This window comes from Crotalus tigris, unplaced genomic scaffold (assembly GCF_016545835.1).
Source record: "Crotalus tigris isolate CLP2741 ecotype Arizona unplaced genomic scaffold, ASM1654583v1 scf7180000024437.13266115, whole genome shotgun sequence".
Lineage (NCBI taxonomy): Eukaryota > Metazoa > Chordata > Lepidosauria > Squamata > Viperidae > Crotalus > Crotalus tigris.
Genome location: NW_024100606.1, coordinates 10,423,631 through 10,441,272, shown reverse-complemented (window position 1 = coordinate 10,441,272; position 17,642 = coordinate 10,423,631). Strand labels below are relative to the sequence as shown.

The following is a 17,642-nucleotide window of genomic DNA, read 5'->3' as shown; positions in this document are numbered from 1 at the left end:
CCAGATTAGCCAAAATGTATAACGGATACTCACCTATGTGTTGGAAGTGTAAAAAAGAAAAGGGCACTTTTTTTTCATGTATGGTGGACATGTAGAGAAGCACAGGTGTACTTGTGGGAATGGGCAATAGAAATGAATAGGCAAAACATTCAATACAAACCTGAGACATTACTATTAGAAATACTAGAGAAAAATGTAAATAAAGAGGACACATATCTAAATATTCACATGGTTACAGTGGCAAGGATACTATTTGCTCAAAAGTGGAAAGCAATAGAAATACCGAATGGGGAAGTATTAATAAGAAAATTATGTATTGCGTAGAACTAGACAGGATAACTAAAAGATTAAAAAATCAGGAAGAAACAGAATTTTATCAAATATGGAACAAATTTTATAGATGGAGGGGAAAAAGAGATAAGTTAAGATAGAGACCAGAAATGTACAGTTGTATATAGATATATTATATGTAATTAATGTACAATATGGACTGAGATGTCAGTCAAAGATGATTTACCATGTTCAATGTTTTTAATCCTTTTTTTTCTTTGTACTCAATAAAAACTTTAAAAAAAAGAAAAAGAAAAAGGGTTGATTGCATTGTTTTTTATAGAACTTAAAAATTACTTGAAATCTTTCATTTCACATTCTGCTAATTTTTCCTTTATCAGTTTTTACTGAAATAAGAGGACCTCCAGTTAATTAAGAATAGTTGGGTGATCCTTTTCCTAAGTATCATGTAGAGTAGTATCAAGTATCTACAATTTTGAGCGGGATGTCCAATATAGCGTATATTCTTAATGGTCATAAAGATGCAATTGGGGGATGATAAGGTAGAATACAGGACATCATGGCTGTTTATGTATTACGTTTGTGAATATTGCTGTTGCTGCTATTGGCCCCAGTAGAAGTAGTGTATACCTTTTTTTTAATGAAAATTATCAGCACTTTTGATCAGTGATGTCATCAAAGTAAACAAATCCATATGCTGATTACGTCAGCAGGTCATAGCCCTAAAAGGAAGTGATGTGCTCAGCCCCCACCCTCCGGATGTGACGTGTTGGCCTAATCCCATCAAGATTGGCAGTCAATCCTCTGGGTACATGATTAGGTTAACCCTAGACTAATTCTATAGATATTCAAAACCAAAAAAAGCTAAGTAAAGTGAATAATTAGCAGAGGCTTGTGTTTTTGGGAAACAAGCCTTACTTTGGGGAGCTGTGAAATAAAAAATAAAAAGGCTTTTTGTTTCTAATCATTCTAGCCTAACGATGCTTTTAATTTTTGTGGAGTTTTAAAAATCATTGCCTCAAAAGCTGGGAAAAAAGAAGCCCCTGAAAGGTAGCCAGAGCCTGCATTTAACCCCTTTTTTTCTAAAAGGTATTTTTTTCTAAAAGGTATTTATTTCTAGGTGGCTTTAAAATCATTTCCTCGAATAAGGGGAAAAAACAAACAAACCACAGCCCCTTTTAAAATGCACAGGTGGTTTTTACCTTTGTGTTTAACATCAACACAAATTAATCACATCAGAGGAGGTGTGTTCTTCACAACTTTTGCAAAACTGCATTTGAATAGTACATGATTTTACAAATTAATCACATCAGAGTTGGTGAGTTCTTCACAACGTTTGCAAAACTGGCCAGCCCCGCCTCATCAGGAAAACCCAATTGAATAATATCCCATGAGATTTGATTAAATTGTGTTTAACATCTGCCAAGGTTAAACAGGGGTCTACAAAAGAAAAAACATAATACATCTTTCATGTGATTTGTAAAGCACATTTTATTATAAATTTCATAGCATTAACAGCTTCTTGTAATTAATTTCTGTTACATTTTGGCATATGAATCTCTTCAGAGACAATGGCAATTCAGATTCAATCTTTGACATTAACGTCAGTGGTTTACAGCTCTTTTCGATACGCTGTATGAATGTCTTGAGGTCACCAAGGGAATCCCAGGTGAAATATAAGTTATTCATTTTGTCAGAAATACTGATGATGATCCAGAGAACATGAGGCATAGAAAGTCTAAAGCATAAGCTGTTAATAAGCTCTGTTTCACCGATATTATCTATATCAGTAGTTCTCAACCTTTTTAATGCCGCGACCCCCAACCAGTCGTTAGTCGAGGACTACTCAATTGGTCGTAAGTCGAGGACTACTCAACTGGTGCAACACCATTTGCAGAATTGGACTTTTGGAGGGCTCAGCAGGGCAGAGACAGCCTGGACAATTCCTATTGGCTTTTGAAAGCCAATAGAATAAAAGGGAGTAGCACAGCTAAGGAAAAGGGGAAAAAATGGCAGACTGCGTTGTTTGGCGACCCCCGTGAAATGGTCGTTCGACCCCAAATGGGGTCCCAACCCACAGGTTGAGAACCACTGATCTATATGATCATTTGATTGTAGACATCCCATTAAGCAGTGGTATAATATTTTAATGATACACACTTTCAGAATCAGGCATGCTGACATTTTGAGATTCCGCTGTTTCTAAAGCAGGAAATAAGGTAGATTTAGGCGAGCTGTTTCAACCAATCAAAATACTGTTTTCTTATTTTTTTATATTTACTTACCATTTGATGTTTTGCAGAATCTGCAATAACAAGGCTTTATAAGTTTGTTCTCTACAATGAAGTTGTATAACTCATGTCCTTTTCTTATTCTGCACCCACACTTGGGAGGTTTGGGGGCCAAATTTACATCAAACAAATCTCCATCAAATGTTGCCATCTTCAAAAGACTGCTGGAATTAAATCGCTAGCTGTTCAGGCCTGCCCGCACAAACTCCCCAGCTCCTTGCAATGACACGCCCTTGAGCATTGCGCATACCCAGATCACAAGAAGTATGACATGCCCGGGCATGTCCCAAACAAGGCCTAACCCCTTTTTTACTAGCAGACAGAAATACGCATGCCCAGAATCGCGGTCCTGACATGCCTGAACAAGTTTTAAATCCCTACTTGCCGCCTGGCTGCTTGCCTCTTGTGAGCATTTAAATTCCTGTTAATATTCCTTGTCTTTTACTATAGGGGGGGCAGAATAAATTTTATTCAGGGTGCAAATGGCAAAATATGTGTCTTTAGATTTTTACAAAGGTAAAAACCATCTGTGGGTTTTAAAAGGGGCTGTGGTTTGTTTGTTTTTTTCCCCTCCATTTGAGGAAATGATTTTAAAGCCACCTAGAAATAAATACCTTTTAGAAAAAAAATACCTTTTAGAAAAAAAGGGGTTAAATGCAGGCTCTGGCTGCCTTTCAGGGGCTTCTTTTTCCCCAGCTTTTGAGGCACTGGTTTTTAAAACTCCACAAAAATTAAAAGCATCGTTAGGCTAGAATGATTAGAAATAGCTCCCCAAAGTAGGGCTTGTTTCCCAAAAACATAGACCTCTGCTAATTATTCACTTTACTTAGCTTTTTTTGGTTTGAATGTCCATAGAATTAGTCTAGGGTTCACCTAATCATATACCCAGAGGATTGACTGCCAATCTTGATGGGATTAGGCCAACACGTCACATCCGGAGGGTGGGGGCTGAGCACGTCACTTCCGTTTAGGGCCATGACCTGCTGACATAATCAGCACGTGGATTTGTTTACTTTGATGACATCACTGATCAAAAGTGCTGATAATTGTCATTAAAAAAAGGTATACACTACTTCTACTGGTGATGATGATGATATTCATTTAGTCTTGTCTGACTCTTGGCAATTCTATGGGCAAGGTCTCTTCACATCTTCTAATCTTGCACTCTTTATTTGAGTTTTCCTATGCTGTGGCTGGTATCAGCTTTAATGTTGGCCTGAACATGATTGGTTTTAGAAAGGTGAGTACAACCTGACTTTTATCAATACTTCAGGATAAGAAATGTTATCAAGTTTCCCTGTAGAAAATAGAAGTTGTTTTTACAGGTAGTTCTTAACTTACCACTCTGGGAGGCAAACTGTTCCACTGTTTTGGTACAGTTGTTTCTTTTTCCAAATGTTAAAATTTATGGCTTTAAAAAGTAAATATCTAAATATATTTTAATTTTACTGTAGGTAAACTATGAACCAATATTTCCTTGGCATTCAGAAAGTGAAAGTGAAAGATGCACAATAATATGGGGAAGTACTAGATATTGGTCAGCAAGGAAATGCTGGCAGTTAAATTATTGGATCTGTCAAATTACAAAAGGTAATATGATTTTCATTGTCACATATTTTATTAGGACAGACAACAGTAAGCCTTGATTTTTAGCATTCACGATGGTCCCCTTTTGAGGGATGAATTTGGGGGTCTTAAATACAATTCACTTTTCCTTTTAAGACTGAAGATTTTATATTCGTATATATGACTATTTAAGTAGCACAGTACAATGTTAAATATGACTACATGATGTCAAGAATTTTGGCATTATTGATGCAAAAAAATTATTTTGTAATAATAGTTGCAATATTAATGATTTATTAAACCTTTATGTTGCCTGATTTTAAATGACTCTGGGCTCCTAAGAATCAAACACAGAAACTACAATAAACGCAATAAACGATGGCAAGTGCAATAAAGTAAGATGATCTCACACTTCCTTGCCAAAGGAATTGGTGAAGAGCCAGGCTTTTTTGGCTCTTTCAAAAATGAGGGCCATCTGGATTTGGGGAAAACCTAGATTCATATTTCTATGATTTTATTTGCTTGTAAAGATAGAAATACATTTTGTAAAGATAGTACAACATTTTACTTTTTGTGGATTGCTTTTTGCAAAATGGAGTAATGTCATAAGGTTAGGTTTGAATTTGTTGTAACTAAAATATTTAATTTTGCAGGTACAACCTTAAATACAGAACCAGTTGACGACTTTGGTAGGTTGGGCAATTTAATGTCAAAAATGTTATATGTAGTATATACATATAATGTTATATGTAATATGTACATGATTGTGCATTGTATTTTAGTTTGATTTGAATCAGACTGTTTTGAGCTAAATTTGGCTGTATGAGATAAAGAAATATTCCTAAAATGTGATGCATGATGGTTGAGTTTGTAAGCAGACCAATTTCCCAAAGCATTGAAAAAATCCAGATGCTCGCTCTGGATGGTATAAAGCTATTGACATTGTGAGTTTTCTTAAGTGAAAGGAAAGTGCCATGGTGTGATTGACTTTCTCTTAACAGGCATTAATTGAGTAGAGGCTTCCCAAACATATGTAGAAGTATGGCTGTAGCCAAAGAGGTGTTACTAAAAAGTAGGGCATGTTTCATAGCCTTAAGAAATCATTGGACATTTAAAAAAAATATTCCCTAATATGCAGAGCTTTGATGAAGTGGTTGCATTGGATAGTGATTTGACTAAATCAAGTGATGTAAGCAGTTGCATAAGGCAACAACCCATCCTCTTTCCTGCTACTTCTGAAAGCAAATTAAAATGGCCTCCTCATTGCTTTGCTGCTTTTTCCTATGATTCATCCTAGTGAATCTAATACCCAGAAGAGACATTTGTATATTCTGGAATATTTGCATAGAAGCCTCTTCCAGCTATTGGAAGCACTCAGCTGAGGTCAGTTTGCCAGCAATGGATGTGTATTTTGGATGTGCTTATTCATATTCAGAAGAGCTTGGAAAGAAGAGCTTTGCCCAAAAGGACAGCGTGGAATCTTCAAGTGGCACTTTTTGCTTTGTGGATTTCTGGGATGGCTGCAAAGGGATCCTAGATATATAAGTTGTTTCTTCTACTTTTGCAGCACGTAGTTATAAAAAGGTTGAAGATGGTTGGATTGAATTTGAAAACAATGAGTATTATTTCAGTAATACAACAATGCCAGCAGAAAAAGCCCAGACATTCTGCAAACAACATGGTGGTGATCTTACTACCATTGAAAGTTCAAAGGAAAACCAGTTTTTGTGGAAATATGTAAGAATTATATGCAATAATTACTTATTCAAAATAAGTGGTTTCAGAAAATGTACATGTTTATGTGTATATATGTGTGTATGTATAATGTGTGTGTGTGTGTGTGAGAGAGATAGCCAGATGTTTTCAGAAACTGAAGAATTTCCTTTTAACTTTGAGATAAAATATATATTAAGAGGAGGCCCATTAAATTAACATCAATGGAAGTTTAATGCAGTCAACTTAGTTCAAAACCAATCATTTAAAAAACACAATAATTTAAATGCTATCTTTTACTCAAATGAATTTTCAAAGAGTACTACATTGTTAAAAAGCAGAGCAAATTTCAAAATCATGCCATTTATTTTATGTTTAGTTGCTTTTTTTAATATGATTTGCAAATTATCATTATATTAAAGCAGTAAATAACTATTTTTATTTCTTATTCTTTCTTTTATGTGATAGATCTTTCATTATGGAATTACATATTATAATTCTTACATTGGTTTAATCTTGGGTCTTGACAAAAAGTTCAGGTAGGTGAACAGCATATATATATCAGCTATGCAAGTACATAGTGAAACATAGTGAAATAGACACCCTCATTACGCTAGTTGGGCTGGTTTGTGAGAGGGAGGGGAATAGCTCTGTGGTGATTGATCCCTTGGGAGGACAGAAGACTATGAACGGAGCGTGCCTGGGAGATTCTCTGATGAGGGATGAGGACAGAAGCCCCAAATGGAGTGAGCAACGGATTGACCGGTTACGAGCTAGGCAATGCCTTACTGACAGGCACACACTCCAGAACGACTCCTCCCAAGGATATAGGGAGGAGAGTGATGATAGATCTAAGGGAGTGATGGAAAGGAATAGGAGGGAGAGCGGTGCAGGACGGGATGGCACACGGGGGCTAAGATCTGAGAGAAAAGGAGGATTGGAATGTGGCTCGGAGGGGATGGTTGGAGGAACTAGAAGGAAGCAGAAAACAGCAACTACTGCCCATGACAGACAGAATCACAAATGGGAAACTAGTGAAACATGTACTAACTGTAAGGAAAGGGGAAACACCCCAGCTAATTTTAGAACTAGCGAGAAAGACACACGTAACAGCACACGTAGAAAGGGTTGGAAACAACTACACCCTAATGCAGGACACACACTTGGATTACAACGCACACAGCTGGGACCTATGACACGATCTAAGAGCTGAGCGCAAATGATTGGAGGCTGCATATAAGCCCTCCCAACGACTGCTGTTTACACCCTGATGATGTCAAGAGCTCTTGACGAAAGCTAGGTTTAGTAAATAAAAGTTTTAACATTTTTAACTTTTGTATAATTTTATTCTCTTGGTGTTCAACTATTTATTGATTTTATATATATATATATCCACCAAGCTTTCGTCAAATACATTTGACATCGTCAGGGTTAAAAGGCAAACGCCGGGGGAAGTCTTATATACAGTTGTTTAATGCCTGTTTCCGGCTCCTGGAGCGTGTCATCGGCCCCAGCTGATCGAGTTGAGTCCCAAGCACGCGCCCCACATCAGCACCTATCCTCTTTCCATTGCTAATTTGCATTCTGTCATACGTTACTCCGTTAGCTGTTTCAGGGTTCGTCAGGTTGGGGGTCAGGATCTTTTCTCCTCCCCTGCTCATAACTCCCCCACCATCCCACACACGGCTTCCCTTAGGGAGCGGGGGTGGGCAATTATTTAAATTGCTTCCAATATCCCTGCAAGCCCCAAGACCACTTTGATCTTGTTTATCTATCCCTCAGGGTTGTAACGCAGGCTCATAGTCACAGCCCATGCTATTCCTCCTCCCCTCCTCCCCTTAGAGGATAGGTGCTGATGTGGGGCATGTGCTTCGGACTCAACTCGATCAGCTGGGGCCGATGACATGCTCCAGGAGCCGGAAACAGGCATTAAACAACTGTATATAAGACTTCCCCTGGCGTTTGCCTTTTAACCCTGACGATGTCAAATGTATTTGACGAAAGCTTGGTGGATTAAATTCTATTTTTGATAGATATTCTCTTGGTGATCATTATTTTGACAATATGAATACTCCCAAGAGTCGCATTTTTGTTTTTATTTCTAATCATATATATATATATATATATATATAAATGGAATGAATAAAGCGCGTTCACCAGGAGAGTTTAAAGTTAAAATACTTCAATTAAAGTATTTTACTATATTAAAAGGTTGCCAAGCTTTCGTTGGGAAAACTCCCCAACATCTTCAGGGCTGAGAGACCGTTTCTAACAAGGTGATTCAAACGGGTTCCATAGACGTCTGCACGTGGTTCCTAGACTGTGCTAGCATTATATATATATATTTGTTTTCTGAGGTTTTCGCGGGTATTTGTATATAGGTCTTTGGTTGTTCGGGTTTTCTCCCGCGTAAAATTGGAAGTGTCTTGGCAACGTTTCGACGAAGTCACATTCGTCATCTTCAGGCTGGTGTTTTTAGCTTCTTGCTTTGAGCAGCAATGTGTGGTTTTAGCTGTTTCTTCCTTTTAACTGCCAGTGAGGGTATGAACTGATTGGTGGGAGCTTGGCTGTGTTCTGATTGGGTGGAGGTGTGTTCTGAATGGTTAGGGGCTTGGCTGTGCTCTGATTGGCTGGGGGAGTGTTCTGTTTGGTTGTGCTCAGGTTAGTCTGAGTTGCAGAGGGGTTTAAGATTTTGGGGTTAGGGAGTCGTTTGTCAATAAGGGCAGGTTTCCAAATGGCTGGTAGGCGGGAGGTATCATCTCGCTTGTTCATGCTGTGTGGGCGTTTTTCTATCTCGATGGCTTCTCTGATTATTCTGTTATTAAAATGTTCACTTTTGGCAATGGTTCTGGTATTTTTAAAGTCAATTTCGTGTCCTGTGGCTTTAAGGTGTTGGACCAGGGAAGATGTTGGTTCCTCTTTTTTGACTGAGTTCTTATGTTCTTCAATGCGTGCACTTATTCTTCTGTTGGTTTGTCCGATGTATGTGGTGGGACAAGTGGTGCATGGGATTTCGTATACTCCTTGATTTTCTAATTCAATTTTATCTTTGGGGTTTCTAAGGATGGTGGATATTTTTCTGTTTGTGCAGAATGCTGTTTTGATGTTGTGTTTATGGAGGATCTTACTGATTCTGTCTGTGGTGCCTTTTATGTATGGGAGGAGGGCTTTGCCGTTTTCTTGTTCTTTGTCTTGGATTTTAGTGGGGGTTTCTTTTTGGATTAGGTTTGTAATCTTATTTCTATGGAATCCATTGGATGTTAGTACATTGGTGAGAGTGTGTAGTTCGGGTTTTAGGTGTTGTTCGTCAGCTAAGCGTTTTGTTCTGGAGATGAGTGTCTTGGCTACAGAGTTGATCTGTGCTGGGTGGTGGTGTGAGAGAGCGTGCAGATAGCGGTTTGTGTGTGTTTTCTTCTGGTAGATGGTGTGTCCTAGGGAGCCATTGGATTTCTTGTAGACTAAGACATCCAGGAAGGGAAGTTGGTTGTTAGCTTCTTAAACCCCTCTGCAACTCAGACTAACCTGAGCACAACCAAACAGAACACTCCCCCAGCCAATCAGAGCACAGCCAAGCCCCTAACCATTCAGAACACACCTCCACCCAATCAGAACACAGCCAAGCTCCCACCCAATCAGTTCATACCCTCACTGGCAGTTAAAAGGAAGAAACAGCTAAAACCACACATTGCTGCTCAAAGCAAGAAGCTAAAAACACCAGCCTGAAGATGACGAATGTGACTTCGTCGAAACGTTGCCAAGACACTTCCAATGTTACGCGGGAGAAAACCCGAACAACCAAAGACATATATATATATATATATATATATATATATATATATATATATATATATATGATTTTAATGAATGAATAAATAAATGAATAAACCAGATCTAGAACAAGCATTATGACTGTGAAGAGATTATAAAGAGCCCTTATTGGGGAAAAGGTAATCTGAGTTCAGAATTCAATCTAAGCATCAAAACACATTAATTAAACTAAGTAGTTAGAATTGCAAAGTTGTTTTCAAAAGAGAGTTTTCTTTTCTATCTTTTTCTTTTAAGTTGCCAATGGGTTAAGAGTTTCACTAGGAGAATGTATCCAGTTTCACGTTTAACTCCCTCCAACTTTCCTTCAACTGTGTACACTAAACTTGTGTTCACCACAAGTGTTTAGTTTGCCTTAGGCAGTTTAGGAGCACCCTGTCTGAAACTTTCTATGGGATTTTCAGAGGTAAAATGAATACCTTAAATGTAAAATAAGAGGTCCTTGAGACCTACCTTTTAGGGTGATATTTCAGATCTTTTCTGTTTGTTAAATTAAGTCTGCTGTGCTTTCTCATCAATAGAGGGTGATACAATACTGAAAAAAATCAGTGATATTCCTATCTCTCTACATATAGATGAAAAATATGCCATGCATGTTATTATTTTTTGGAGAATTTTATTATTGGCAACACTCACTTAAAGAAACAAAGACTCAGTATAATGAAATTTAAAATAAAAAAATCTATAGAAATAAAAAATATATAAAATTAAAATAATTATGAAGAAGAAGAGATCCTGCCAGGTTTAGAATGCATAACACAAAAAGCTTGCTACAGTCTTCAGATTCACACTATAGCCTATGGCAGCATCTTCCTTCAAATAAAAGATTTCATCCAATGATAGAGGCTCAATATGCTTCTATTGTATATGCTTCAGGATGCTTCTGTGCTAGACTGTATAGGACACAATGACAAATTATGCTGTGGAATGCTGTGGACATAATTTACTTGGACTTCAGTAAGGCATTTGATAAAGTAGATCACAACCTACTACTTGACAAGATAGAAAAATGTGGGGTAGACAGAACCACCACCAGATGGATCCGTAGCTGGCTGACCGGCCGTACTCAGCGAGTGGTCCTCAATGGAACTGCATCTATATGGAGGGAAGTGTGTAGTGGGGTGCCCCAGGGCTCTGTTCTGGCCCAGTACTCTTCAACATCTTCATCAACGATTTGGATGAAGGGATAGATGGGGAACTCATCAAATTTGCAGATGACACCAAGCTGGCAGGAATAGCCAACACTCCAGAAGACAGGCTTCAGATACAGAAGGATCTGGACAGACTTGAACACTGGGCACTACCTAACAAAATGAAATTCAATGGTGAAAAAAGCAAGGTTCTACATTTAGGCAAGAAAAACCAAATGCACAAGTACAGCATAGGTGGCACCATGCTCAATAGTAGTAACTGTGAGAGGGACCTCGGAGTCCTAGTAGACAATCACCTAAATATGAGCCAGCAGTGTGCTGCAGCTGCCAAAAAGGCCAACACAGTGCTAGGCTGCATTAACAGAGGATAGAATCAAGATCACGTGAAGTATTAATACCACTCTTCAATGCCTTGGTAAGGCCACACTTGGAATACTGCATCCAGTTTTGGTCACCACGATGTAAAAAGATGTTGAGACTCTAGAAAGAGTACAGAGAAGAGCAACAAAGATGATTAGGGGACTGGAGGCTAAAACATATAAGGAACGGTTGCGAGAATTGGGTATGTCTAGTTTAACGAAGAGAAGGACAAGGGGGGACATGATAGCAGTATTCCAATATCTCAGGGGCTGCCATAAAGAATAGGGAATTAAGCTATTTTCCAAAGCACCTGAAGGCAGGACAAGAAGCAACAGGTGGAAACTAATCAAGGAGAGAAGCAACCTAGAACTAAGGAGAAACTTCCTGACAGTGAGAACATTTAATCAGTGGAACAGCCTGCCTCCAGAAGCAGTAAATGCTCCAACACTGGAAGTTTTTAAGAAGAGACTGGACAGCCATTTGTCCGAAATGGTGTAGGGTTTCCTGCCCAAGCAGGGGGTTGGACTAGATGACCTCCAAGGTCCCTTCCAACTTTACTACTATTATTACAAGTCCTATTATTATTATTATTAAATGACAGCTAGCCATATGGTGATCATCTTATTTAGTTACCAGAAACAAACAAAAAAAATATTTTTTCTCTTTTGAGATTATAAAGGAAGGATTCCAGAAAGACTGTTCCAATCACGATACCAGTGATTGTATTTGGCTTTCTTGTTATGCCTAAATATTGTAGGGTGACTGCGTTTTTATGATGAGAAAACCTGAAAGGCTTGCAGGATATTGGAGAGTTGGATCCTGTTCTTCCCAGAGGAGCTACATCTGCCAAAAAAACACTGGTAAGTTTATAGAAGTCTTGGATAATAATTCAATTTCAGAGAATAATTTAGATCAGGAGTCCCCAACCTGTAGGCTGTGGCCCACTAGTGTGCTATGACAGGTTTACAACTGGGCTATAGAAACATGTGATGAGTGTGTGCAGATGTACAGGCATCCTTGCATGAACAGTGGGCAAGCACATGCACTCCATTTGCATGAGCGACAGGCATAAGTAGATGCTGCTTGCACAAATGGACCTGCACATGGACCCACTTGCCAGCCGCTTGTACAAACCATCTGCTCCCCCCCGCCATTTAAAAAATTAGAACTACGATTTAGATTATCGTCCATAGCTTAGTATGAGAATTTGAAAAAAATGAATTTGTGAGCTATGAGTTTGATGATTAGATAGGATAGGTTCTAGAAAGGATCTATGATGCAACTTTATGTAGACAGAGAGGTTAAGCATATATAAGCATAGATATATGTAGTTATAATTGGTATGAAGAACATTGGAATCTGTTTCTTTATATTCTTTCCTAGTTTTCTTCAACTTTTTTCTTTTTCTTTTCTTGAATTTTCATTTTTGCTTGATTTCTTTCCTTTTATTTCTTCTTCCTTAATTATGTTAGTTTGTGTTAGATTTTATCATCTTTTTAAAAAGTTTCAATAAAAATTATATATATAAAAAGAAAAACTTAGGTGAACAAACATGTTTAGCCAAATAGGATTGCAACAAGCCAGATATGCTAATCAAGAAAGTACATAGTGAAGGAAATTGTAAACTTAAATAACAGTACCATCAACTTCAGGAAGTATTTAAATAAAGTGAACCAATAAACATAATATCTGAAGCCCAGTATAAAGGCTTTTAGTAGCATTGAATTAATTATTTGGCCAAAAGGCCAAATGTAATTCCACACACACACACACAAAAGCTCTCTCCTGCTATTGTTTTTGAAACCAATATCTAGACTGAAATTTCTAATAGCCTGAATATATAAGTTTATAATTTTACTGGTACTAGTATTCAAATGGATGTCCTGAGTTCATGAATTCACACATTTGGGCTAAATAAAGATATACATGTAATATTATACCTTAAGAAGGTATAATATTACATGTATATCTTTAGACACACCTCCATTTTGGAGAAGGGCTTTTATTTCCTTTATTCCAAAAGAGGATCAAGATCTTACTTTACCTAAAAATTATAGACCTATATCTCTTTTGAATATAGACTACAAAATTTTTTCAAAAAATTTAGCAAATAGACTTATGATTGTATTGAATCAAGTGATACATACTGATCAAACAAACAATCGGCGCAACTTATAATTAATGGAGGTTTATCTGAGGTTTTTCAAATTGGAAAGGGTACAAGACAGGGATGTCCATTATCCCCTTTATTGTTTGTTTTAACATTAGAAATTTTGTTGATTAAAATTCGTGAATCATCTAAAATAAAGGGAATAATGATGAACAAGAAAGATTACAAATTAAGAGCTTTTGCTGATGATTTGGTTGTTACTTTGTCTCAACCAACCTATTCGGTATTGGAGTTGTTACAGATTATAAATCAGTATGGGCAAGTTTCTGGTTTTAAAGTTAATAATAATAAGACTAAAATATTATCTAAAAATATGTCTAATTCGGATAAGGAGATTTTATTTAATTTGACAGGTTTTGAAATTGTAAAAAAGGTAAAATATTTGGGGGTTTATATAACTGCTTCTAATGTAAAATTGTATAAAAATAATTATGAAATGTTATGGCTTAAAATGCAGAAGGATTTGAATGATTGGAAAAAATTGCAATTATCTTTGTTAGGGAGAATTGCTGCAGTTAAAATGAATGTTCTGCCAAAATTTCTTTTCTTGTTTCAAATGATACCCATTTTAAAGAAAGAGATAAATTTAGAAGAATGGCAGAAGAGTATTAATAGATTCATTTGGGCTGGGAAAAAACCAAGAGTTAAGCTTAAAATTATACAAGATGTTCGAGAGAGAGGTGGACTCAAGGTGCCGAATTTGAAATTGTATTATGATGCGGTGGTTTTAATGTTGATTAGTGATTGGGTTAACTTAACAAATTCAAATATACTTTCTTTGGAGGGATGGGATTTATTATTTGGATGGCATGCGTATTTAATTTATAATAAAACACGTCTTAGAGCAAAGAGACTAAGTCTAAAACTGGGGTGCAGTTGGCACAGAGGGGGCGGTACTAAATTTCAGACTTAGTCTAATTGGAGCAAATAGATTAAGACAACCCATCCGTGGGTTCTCCATCCAATCATGCTGGAGAATATTATTTATTCTTGGTTCCAGTATAGGCAATTATTAGAAAGATGGAGTATAGATCAAAAAGTGGGTTTTACTATGGAAGATGTGAATTTGATGAAATAAATTAAAGATCTAAGTAGAACTCATATAAAAAGAGTTTATAATGCTTTAGTGGAATTGGATTCAGAAACAGAATTAGTTAAAGATTGTATGGTTAAATGGGCTCAGAATTTTGAAGAGCCAATTTTATTAGATACATGGGAGATAATTTGGGTGAGGAATGTTAAATTTACTCAAGCTCAAAACTTACGAGAAAATTTTTATAAAATGTTTTATAGGTGGCACCTTGATCCACAAAAGTTGTCTCGTATGTATCCGAATGTACAGCCCAAATGTTGGAGATGTGGTTGTCTGGATGCAACGTACTATCATATTTGGTGGTCATGTAGAAATGTAAAGGCTTTTTGGATTAAGATTTGGTGGAACATTCAGAAGATTTTTAATAGAAGGATAAAATTTACACCACAATTATTTTTGTTAGGTATTATTGTAGACTGTGATGTTAAAGAGATTACCTTAATGTTAAATTTTATTACGGCAGCAAGGTTGTTGATTGGGCAATATTGGAAGCAGGATTCCTTGCCTACTATAGAAGAATGGTTTCTCAAAGTTTCTCATTTATCAGAAATGGCAAATATTTCGGCTTATCTGAAAGACCATTCACAAGAGAGATATATTTCGGTGTGGAAAAGATGGGTAAATTTTGTACAGAATAAATATGGGATTAGGAAGTATTATTTAGCTTTTGAATAATTTATAGTTTAAATTGGATATGGTTGGATTTGTAGTTTTATGTATTGGAGTTAAAGTACTTTAAATCTTTTTGGATGTATGTATAGTGGATTGATGTTAATTTAATGTTTTTAATGTATGTTTTTTTTTGTTTCTTTAACCCTGTATTCAGCTCTGGGAAGGAGGGGGGAGGGTTATGGGATGGGAGGGGGTATTTTATTTTAAAAAGTTTATAAAAATTTTCAATAAGAAGGTCTCCTTAAAGTGATTCACTATACCTATTTGTTTAATGTGCTCTTGACTTTGTATGAAGTGTTGTTGTGGTGTGGAACTGAGAGAATATTCTAAGAAAAGATAGAAATTAAATATTAAGGGTTTTCAGAATCAAATGAAAGCAGTATTCATTTTTAGAACTGAGTGCAGTCTTGACTGATATATATATATATATATATATATATATATATATATATATATATATATATATATATATATATATAAATAGGTCCATCGCCTTACTTTGAACCAACAATTCCAGCATCTCACTTTATCAGTTATGGAAATAGCAGCTACTCTATGGTTAGTCCCAAGATGACCTGGGAAGAAGCAAGGAAGAAATGTGAATCTGAAAATTCAAAACTTGCCAGCATTGTAGACCCCTATGCAGAATCATTCGTATGGCTGCAGGTGCTCAAATATAAGGAGCCTGTATGGATTGGACTAAGGAGCAAAGAGGTAAGAACAGAATTACACGTTCACAATGAAGTCCTATATTTAAAATTGCATACTTGGAAACATTGTCACACAGATAAGGAACTGAAGACAAGTGGTCCCTTGTGTCCCTTGTTTAGCAGCCATATTTGGGACTAGCAACTTTATTGTTAAACAAAAAGGCCACTAAATGAAACTGCAGCTCCGTTCATGATCTTTCTTTCACTTCCCTTTGTTTTTACTGATCTGCAAAGGTCGTAAATGCAAAGATTATTTTTCATCACTGCTGTAAGTGCCAACAGTCACTAAATGAGGCACCTGACATAAAATGGTTTAGCCTCATTACCCTATTGGAAGAATGCATTTGAAAAAAATCTATAATTATTAAATTATAATTTATATAATTTATAAAACAACAACAACAACAACAACGATGATGATGATGATGGAAGGAACCTTGGAGGTCTTCTATTCCAACCCCTGCTCAGGCAGGAAACCCTATACCATTTCAGACAAATGGTTGTGCAGTCTCTTCTTAAAAACGTCCAGTGTTGGAGCATTCACTGGTTAATTGTTCTAACTGTCAGGAAGTTTCTCCTTAGTTCTAGGTTGCTTCTCTCCTTGATTATTTTCCATCCATTGCTTCTTGTCCTTCCTTTAGGTGCCTTGGAGAATAGATTGATTCCCCTCTTGTTTGTGGCAGCCCCTCAAATATCGGAACACTACCATGTCACCCCTAGTCCTTATTTTCATTAAACTAGATATAGCCGATTCCAGCAGCCGTTCTTTATATGTTTTAGTCTCAAGTCCCCGGATCATCTTTGTTGCTCTTCTCTGCACTTTTCTAGGCCCTCAACATCTTTTTTATATTGTGGTAACCAAAACTGGATGCAATATTCCAAGTGTGATCTTATCAAGGCATTATAAAGTGGTATTAATACTTCACATGATTTTCACCTAATGAGTGCTTTATTTAGCAATGTAAAACCCCTGTCCCAGTTAAAGTTTTTAAGTGAGGACTAGCTATAGTGAAATTAAATGAAAAATACTTTTCCTTGCATTTCCTGTAATTATTCCCTAATGCACTTTGGTTTTAGAGTAATGGTGTGTACAAGTGGGTAAGTAACTGGAGGCTGGCGTACACTAACTGGGCTGCTGAAGAACCAATGCATAAAACAGCCTGTGTCTACCTAGACATTAATGGTTATTGGAAAACAGGAAATTGCAGTGACAAATACTTCTCTGTTTGCGAAAGATACAATGGTAAGTAAATTAATATGTCTATTTTAATAGAGTTTATATTTTAATTTAATTTAAAAGTTAATGCCAAAATACTATAAAGTGGCATGCATCAACAGAGTGATAAGCTAATTTTTTTAAAAATAGTAGATCTAATAATTTTCAATCAGAAAATGACAAATTTGTTATATCTTATGTATTATTTCACTAGCTATTGCTTATTTATTAATGTTACTAGTTATTATTAATAATATTTGTAATAATTTTGTGAGTCGCTAGTTGCTGATGTATGGATTTTTTTAATAATGAAAACCTATTTGTTTCATAACAGGAATAGTGCCAACTGAAAAGCCACAATCAGCAGGAAAATGCCAAACCTCCCAAAACAGACATGAACCTTGGATTCCTTTTGGAGATCATTGCTATAAATTTTACCTTTCAAGAGAACCTTGGTCATCAGCAAACCTGAAGTGTACTCAGACAGGTTAGCATCATTTTGAGCTACATAATAATAACAGTACTTTTTCATCCTTAGGGTCTATATTTACAGTATTTATATTACAGTGATTTTGAATACACAA

The 17,642-nt window shown here is 36.5% G+C and overlaps 1 protein-coding gene across 1 annotated transcript in view; it reads left to right on the top strand.

The window, feature by feature from the left end:
* LOC120302704 (macrophage mannose receptor 1-like) overlaps nt 1-17,642 on the top strand; it is a 45,775-nt gene that overhangs the window by 22,516 nt on the left and 5,617 nt on the right. Inside the window, exons 15-23 of the mRNA XM_039331529.1 lie at nt 4,037-4,172; nt 4,802-4,837; nt 5,716-5,885; nt 6,330-6,400; nt 10,091-10,112; nt 11,955-12,057; nt 15,617-15,846; nt 16,920-17,085; nt 17,393-17,545. Of these exons, the coding sequence (XP_039187463.1) occupies nt 4,037-4,172; nt 4,802-4,837; nt 5,716-5,885; nt 6,330-6,400; nt 10,091-10,112; nt 11,955-12,057; nt 15,617-15,846; nt 16,920-17,085; nt 17,393-17,545 (1,087 nt within the window). The remainder of the gene's footprint in view (nt 1-4,036; nt 4,173-4,801; nt 4,838-5,715; nt 5,886-6,329; nt 6,401-10,090; nt 10,113-11,954; nt 12,058-15,616; nt 15,847-16,919; nt 17,086-17,392; nt 17,546-17,642) is intronic.